The 8415-nt window shown below is 35.2% G+C and overlaps 1 protein-coding gene across 2 annotated transcripts; it reads left to right on the top strand.

Annotated features, from left to right (window-relative positions):
- The first annotated feature begins 1009 nt into the window (after window positions 1–1009).
- Sirt6 (sirtuin 6) lies at window positions 1010–4366 on the top strand. Of its 2 annotated transcripts, XM_017896922.1 has the most exons (7): window positions 1010–1341; window positions 1443–1570; window positions 2092–2210; window positions 2291–2414; window positions 2493–2666; window positions 3038–3161; window positions 3336–4366. In XM_017896922.1, exons 1-7 carry the CDS (start codon window positions 1276–1278, stop codon window positions 3822–3824), a joined length of 1224 nt encoding a protein of 407 aa, XP_017752411.1. In that variant the 5' UTR covers window positions 1010–1275; the 3' UTR covers window positions 3825–4366. The 2 variants fall into 2 exon arrangements, with proteins under 2 accessions (XP_017752411.1, XP_017752412.1); XM_017896923.1 differs by lacking the exons at window positions 1010–1341; window positions 1443–1570 and adding an exon at window positions 1614–1883.
- The last annotated feature ends 4049 nt before the right edge of the window (window positions 4367–8415 follow it).

The raw sequence follows: 8415 nt of genomic DNA, 5'->3' as shown, positions 1-8415 counted from the left end.
CATGTGTAGAAAAATTCGTTAGGAAGTAAAACCACAGCAGCAAGCCGTAGCCGAAGGGAGAAGTCCGTTTGAAACATGAACTGAGGGACATCATGGTGTTCCCACCCCATACCTGAACACTGTGTGCTGGATACACCCTCTTCAGTCAATCATTCGCATCGTGCCAAGGCGGAAAATTCAAAGAAGAAACCTCGTCAATTACAATTTTATTAATATAATTTTTATATATACGAATAATAACAATTCATTTTTTTTACCTGTAACTCTTAAACTCACAGAGAGGAGATATGAATAAAATTATATAGGAATATTGGAAATTGTTTTTATTCAGACTGAAACCTCATAAAATTTTAAAACCGTTCTATATCTTTGTACTTCTGAAGATGTATAGATAAAATAAATAATATAAAAAAATATACCATGCTTTTTATTTTATATTTCAGACCTCTCACATAATATTATTTAAAGGATAAACTGTGCTATAATATTTGGTTCAATTTTAATCGAAGTTTTTTAATTAATTTCTTATAAATTTTAACCAACAAAAATATGATATTTTTAAAGTTACCTCTAAACAATTATAATGCTACCTTAAAATCTACAAAAGTTTCATAAATATCTCGTTTAAACTGATATAGCATAAATTTGAATTTTTGTTAATATATTAATTCATGATAGATGGCCTTATATGCAAAGAAACGAACGAAAACACAGACACAAAGTACTGCTTCAAGCTTTACATGGCGAATCGATAGTAACAGGAAAGGCGGTAAGAAGAACAAAAACGCGCGCTTTACAGCACAATTCATTAGCAAACGATAACCCTTTCAAATATTGCCGCGAAGTATGTTTAGTCGTGCACAGTAGCTGCGGGTGGCGCTGAGTGTTCGCGGCATGAATTGAATGCACGCGAGAAACTCAAGCGTCTGCAACGCTATAGCCATCTCTCCCTGGGGCGCGTACTGCGCAAGCGCTGCACGTTTATTATCTTCTTTCTGTTCAAGTGCCATTTCATTGCATGCAGTGCAGTCTATAAAACAGAATGCGTTCTCGGTGGATCTCGAGTTTCCTATCACTTATCGTCATTCGTAGCGTATAAACATAACAGCACGCGGTCATTAACTTACAAATTGTTTACGTGTCGTCCGACACATGGGAACTCAGTAATATAGTGCACGAAATGCCAATTTCTGTGTTATAAAAAACACGATCGGGCCATTGTTAGCGTCGTAGACGGGTTTCGGATCGAAATTTTCGAACGATCGCGCGAGCAAAATGTCATGCAGCTACGCGGACGGGCTCTCACAGTACGAAAACAAAGGAGTGCTTGGGTTGGAAGAGGTAAAAAGCGTTATTCCCGACGGCTCATTTGGCGGGAGTCGGCCATCCGCGACGATTTTTAATCGTCCGCCGCCTGATGTGTGAAACTTTTTTTTTTATAGAGATACGACAGCATCGAGGCGTTGCGACTGAAATGTGGCCTTCTAGCCGATTGGATACAGGCGGCACGACACGTCGTCGTTCACACCGGTGCCGGCATCAGCACTGCTGCGGGCATTCCGGATTTTCGGTGATTATCATTTGTAATTTTTCGCTCGAATCCCCACCCTACTTCTATCTACTTCCATCCCCTCCCCTACAAACCCGATCGTCCCGCAATTCCGATCTGTTATGCGTTCGAAAGCGCCACTGGCCAATTCTTTTAAATTAATCGAGCGGGAATAACGGAGCCGCGAAGAAACGGCTGAAATTCCTTTTGATCGACGCGTCCACCATTGTTGCGCGCGACAATGGTGACCGTGATCTATCCCAAAATGCTGATTAATACATGAAATCGAGTAGAAACCACGAAATTGACAAGAATTTTATAGAACAGATGAAATGTACTTGAGTAAAAAAAAAATATATTATTTTATTTTGCAGAAAAATTTGGAATTAATATTCCAAATAAATAATTATTTAATTAAAATTAAGGTTTACTAATAATTAATGTTTAATAATAATTATGATTTAATTTTTTATAATTTATATGTATGTCAGCATTAGTTGTATTCCTTTAATCATTTGCATACACTATGTATGATCTGTTAGAGGTACAAATGGAGTATGGACATTAGAACAGAAAGGTTTAAAACCCACAATGAACATTTCCTTTGACGAAGCAATTCCTACAAAGACACATATGGCGTTGAAAAAGCTAGTAGATGCTAGTGAGTACAATTATGAAGTTAGAAAGCAACTATATATTGGAGTTTAGTATTACATTTTACCAATATTATTTTTTCTTTAGAAAAAGTTAAGTTTATTATAAGTCAGAACATTGATGGCTTGCATCTACGTTCTGGAGTACAGAGACAGTATCTTGCAGAATTACATGGCAATATGTTTACTGAACAGTGTGATAAATGTGGAAGGTTTGTATCCCGTTACTAAAAATGAACTTGTATATGAAATAAATCAAAGTATTATCTTCATTTGTAATATTCATCTAGGCAATTTATTCGGAATTTTGCGACTAAAAGCGTAGGAAAAAAGTCTCTCGACACCGTGTGTAGATCTGAACAGATTGGTGGTCGTCCGTGTCGTGGACGTATGCATGACACCATCCTCGATTGGGAACACAACTTACCAGACAGTGATCTAACATTATCTGACTTGCATTCTAGGTAAATTAATAATGATTTTTGAATATACTAGACATTAATTTTTTTTCCTGTCGCGACATATGAAAATGTAAATCTTGAAACATTGAGCAAAATTTATGAAGCAGATGATAAAATAATAATATTTTAATAAAGTGAACACACGTTGTAATATAATTTAATGTAAAAAATTTGGTATGCTTTTCAAACATATAAAAGGAAGGCTGTCTAATGGGTGTTGATGTACATATTAGAAAGATTTGGGAAACGATTCATTGATCTGCTAAATCCTATGTTGATATCTCAGGTTTTAGTTGACAATTATTTACGACAATTATTTTGTTCGACAATTTTATTATTATCAAAAATGTTGAATAAAGAATATACGTTTACAGTGTCGCGGATTTAAGTATATGTCTTGGGACGACACTACAAATTATCCCGAGTGGTAATTTACCTCTATATACCAAAAAATACGGAGGTCGTCTTGTTATATGTAATCTACAACCTACAAAACATGTAAGACAATTTTTTTTTATTTTCAAACTGAACAAATTTTTCCTCTAGACTTCTAATAATGATTATATTGATAATTTAAGGACATACTTCTGTAAATTATTATAGCATATTATGGTCAGTATATTCGGTCACTTAATAATTAGCATAATTCAAAAACAAAGGATATCGTTTTAGGACAAAAAAGCAGATTTAATAATCAATGGCAACGTCGATGAAATAATGATCAGCGTCATGAAAAAATTGGGACTGGAAATCCCCGAGTACGAAAGTACAATGGATCCTACACGCAATTCTGATACAACATCCAAGGAAATGGATTGGACGATACCAACAAGCAGAATAAAAGAAATGAATGTGTTGTACAAGAAAGTGTGCAAACCGATGAGAAGGAAACGGAAGACGTTCATGTACGAGAGGGAGAGAACTGACACAAAACGTGAGACGAAGACAAAGAAGCAAGCGTTCATGATGAAGCAGGATATAAAAACAGAGGATGCGATGAACACAGCGAACCAAGTTTGCAACAACGCGGTGGTTCCAGAGGATATAAGCAGTAACGCGGTGAAAATTGAGGACGAGATGAAGGATGTGGAACCATTCGAGTTCACGACGAACAACATGACTCAGCCAGATCTCGGTTTAGAAGTGAACGACATACTGTAGCATGATTTCAGCGGGTGGTGATTGAGCGACCTAATACTCCTATTAATATTCAGTCTCTGTTAAATTTATTTACGAGTGCATATAGAATGGATGTTATCTGTATGTGAAGAATGCCTAAAAAAGTGCTATTGATTTGTTTATACAAAAATAACAAAAGAAAAAAAAAAATACAAAGTAAGTCTATAAGTTTATCAACCGGTAAATCGCTTTTATCGTCAAGGCAGAAAGCGCTGCAATACGTGTACATATATGTAGTAGTACTTTCGTAATCGCTTCCATGTTCTGTCCGCTTTTTCATTATTAGTAGTTCTTCTTAATCAGAAAAGGTCAGAGTTTCCAATGATCTAATGTGTATCATGTTCTACTGATATACACGTATATGCATGCACAACATGTTTTTCTCCATTACAATACATTAAATGTTAAGTACTTAATATGGTTTATTTAGGATCGTTTGTAAGGTGTTGAACACAGATTTTGTAGTACAGCGTCGATCATGAAATGATCTTTCTTCATATCGATCTCCTAAATGATTATGAAGAGCGCAGCTAACATGTTACGTTCAAGTGCGTTTAATTGATATCTATATATATATATCTATATCTATATATATATAGATATAATACTGTTCGTGTTTTCCACAGAAAAAAGAAACATGACCAAAAATCTTCCATACGGTTGTTTGTAATTCACGAAGCGATTAACGGAAGATCCGCAGATGTTTTAAATGCACCGGAATAGTAAATACTCGTTGCTACTTTGAACGTTTAAGATTGAAATCTTTTAATAGAAAGCTCCATACGAGCATCGGTGTTGTTTGATCGATCTAATAGTTAAGTGTCTCTTGTTAAACGCACATACGTTTGTATAATCGTGATAGAGCGACTAAAAGCGTTTTGTAGGTAGACGTTGAAACGGACAACGGGTTCGCGAAAGTTACTCCCTTGACAATATGTCTCCCGAGCGACTTAAAAACTGGAAGTGCAAAGATTTGAGAGAAGAAAAAATATGGAAATGCAAGCGAGTCTTTCTTATATTGGCATTCAACGCTATTGTCGATAGCGTTTTATAGTAGAACGCAGATTAGTGAAATGTGTAATATTTATATGTACATAGTGATATATGCTTGGTTGCCCTTAATAATTTATTACTTTAATTCATATTATTTACTGGACGTTACTATTAGTGAAATATTATAGTATTCGACGGGAAATAAAATTGTGGAAAGGGCTTCGTGTATGCTCATTGTTTCCTTATCTATTTTTAGACATAACGTAGAATTAATCAAATGAAAAAAAAGGGAATCTAATTTCTCATTTTGATATGGTATATTCTTATTCATAGGCAAAGTTTAAACAAGGATACAACATAATCATGTACACGTGCGCTACAATAATTACTCCATAGCATTAATTTTTTTAAACGAATCAAGAAAAAACATCACTCCAAATATTCAAACGTATTTCGCCTGTTTAATAAATAGATTTTTCTCGTTTACATACTTTATACTTTTTTTACGCAGACTTCACCGACACGTTGCGTTACATCGACGTGAAAAAGTTTTAAAGATCTGAAACAGCGTTTCCTGTTCCTCCTTTTTAACATCAATCATTTCAATCATTCGTTTGACACTTTCTTTTCAAACACTTCCAAAATAATGTTAAATTTACCTACAACATATTCCGATTCGGATAATCAGTATCCAAAACATTAATAACGCAAGAAGAAAACTATTTTCGAATCAACTAAACGACTAACATTTTATCAACAATATTATAAATAAACCTGTTTAAGAAATCAATTTTTTAAATGAATCTTTGAATTCATTTAAATATCTTTTTTATGCAAACAAAGAAACACCGATTCAGAGCAAAGTTACTGGGGTGTTTTCCGTAAATCTTATAAGAAATGAAAGCTAATGTACGTTTTGATTTTCATAATATTAATGTCACCTTAAAAAAAAAAGAACATTTGGATATGTCACAATAAATACACCGTCGACGCTACAACAGAACAAGAAAAATGTACAAATTTTCGCATAGTTTTATCAATAACTTAAGCCTCGAGCATAGCTACTAACTTATCTCTTCAGTATCTCTATATTTACATGCGTATGATTTATATATGGTTCACATATTCCCCGATATTCAGGAGTATGTCAATTCCTATCAGACGCGTAGTATTTCGATTCCAACAATGGGCATTCTTAACCTTAAAATTATCGAGGCAGCCACCCCGTTCATTTAATCGAGAAATGGATTCGTCCTCGAAGTTCGATGCGTCATAAATTCCTATCTATCGATAATCGAAGCAAATAAGTATATTTCCTTTATACATGCACTGTGCGAAAGAAATTATCGATGGATTCGAAGATTTTACAGTAAGTCCAACGAAACGCATGGGCATATAATTTATTCGTACTAACCATGTCCGGCACAATACATGCATAACGCATAATCGAGAAGAAACCTAAATTATTATTGACGGAACTTAAAACGAAACGGAAAACACCCCGAATAAGTTTTCAAGCTCGACTTTCGACGAGCACACGTCGATTCGCACGCAGCCGTTTTCGCTAAAAAAGAATAAATACAGTGAGCTTTAAAAAGAGAGACACAAAAGCGAGGAAGATACGGAGAAAGAGGATAAGATACAAAGAAGATGGTTGGACAAGGAAGTATACACCTGTTGTACGGTGGTGTGTATCTGTGATGCAAAAAGGAGATTGTACGGTGAACGACGAAAGGCAAGAACAGAAAACTAAAAGACGAAGAATGTGGGAAGAAGATAGGAAAGGAGGAAAGAAAAATATGACGATTAGAAGATACAAATCTTTATCGGTCGGTTCGACTCGCATATTCAGTGTCCGCTGAGAAATCCGATTGCCGCGCAGCTGAATCGAAGCCGACTATTTGGTATAATTGCATTTTTCTTAAATATCGTTTCCTCTTTTATAGAGAACTCATTAATGTGGGCTATGTACGATACGACGCGGAACATAGACCTACCAGAGTGTTTAATTAGGCTATCTATATACAGTAATCTTTTACCCGACGGAATAGAAATCGATTATTACATATATATATTTATATAATTATGATAAACTTTTTTCCTATATTGCTCTACTTGCGTATTATCGATCGCATTCTTCGACTTGCACAACGTCTACCGATAAGAACAAACGCAATTACCTTACCGACCGAACACCGTGTCCAAGGTGAACGATCAATATATCGAACGCCACTTTTCGATTCTTTCGGTTGCTTCGATTCACATTTCGAGACTTTCTTTCCCGCCAAAAGATACATCGTGGCGAGAAAACATTCCTCGTTTCGACGCGGTGAATCTCGATTCTAAGTACGTGACAAACAATAAATAGAAGTACGTATCATATGGCTAACTTAATTCGTTGTGTAAAATGTATCTTTGGGTTTCAGTACGGCCCGGTCGATCAATGAAGAGAGTCATCGTCCAAATAACTAATCACCTCGCGATATTCTCGTTTTACCTTCCATGGGCACACTCGTAAATTCTAGTCCTTTGTTTTCACTTGGCCTTATTTTATCAAGGCTCAATTATGTTTTTCGAGCGCATGACGCCAGCCCTTAAGCTTACTAGAAACGTGTGATTCACACGTATGCGTGGGTATATATATGTACATAATACAAAGAGATGCACGCAAGTACGCTCTCGCGTTTCGTAGGAATTCGAGAGATTAGTACAGAGAAAGAGAGAGAGTGAGTGAAAGAAGGAGACGGAGGAGAGGAGTAAAAGGAAAAAGAATACGAGGAAAGTAGGCACGTAACTGACGGAGAAAAAACGTGCAGCGATCCTATGATCACTGGCGTTGCTTGTGAAAGCAAAAGTGGCGCTGCGTTTCTATAATCGATTTAACGCGTCCCTCTCGCCTCGATAAAGGCATGAAAGCTTGATGAGATCTTAACAAAACCAATGTTCAATTAATCGTAAAATTATTAAAATTGATTAAATTTAATTTTATATTTTTGACGTATATGTATATTTTTATCGACACTGCTGCCGTTTTGGTTTATTTAAAAATATCATCAAGTGATTCTTCAGTGTTAAGAGAAAGAGAAAATCCGAACTATCGAATTATACAATTGTCTTGAATAAAGATTAAGATAATAGTTGACAAATTTTTTCTTTTCAAACCCGATTATATTTATCATCAGATGATATTTTTAGCCTATAGCAGTCAGCCGCATGTTCAATAAAAATATTCAACAAATAATGAAAACGTCGTTTATTTAAAAAAGTTTTCTATTCATCTAATATTCATTAAAATTTACTATTCTATAACTCGTTTATGCAACTTTAACTTTTGATGAAACACTGCTATGTCATCGAATGAATTTTCACACATATTCAAGTAGGAAGTCACTACGACTTCTTATACACAATCGCATAATGGTCAGCTACCACAATAAGTGTTCCTATACAATAAACATTCATTGATGAAATCTTGCAGTCTTCCAGCAAACCCTGTCAATTATTCTAATTACCCTAGAAAGAATCAAAACATAACATTAGAACTGAATTTTCACGAAGATCCATCAAGATCACACCTATA

This window comes from Eufriesea mexicana, unplaced genomic scaffold, assembly GCF_001483705.2.
Source record: "Eufriesea mexicana isolate 0111107269 unplaced genomic scaffold, ASM148370v2 scaffold395, whole genome shotgun sequence".
NCBI classification, from domain to species: domain Eukaryota; kingdom Metazoa; phylum Arthropoda; class Insecta; order Hymenoptera; family Apidae; genus Eufriesea; species Eufriesea mexicana.
Note: the sequence above shows the minus strand (reverse complement) of the source record. Positions and strands in the feature narration are given on the sequence as shown.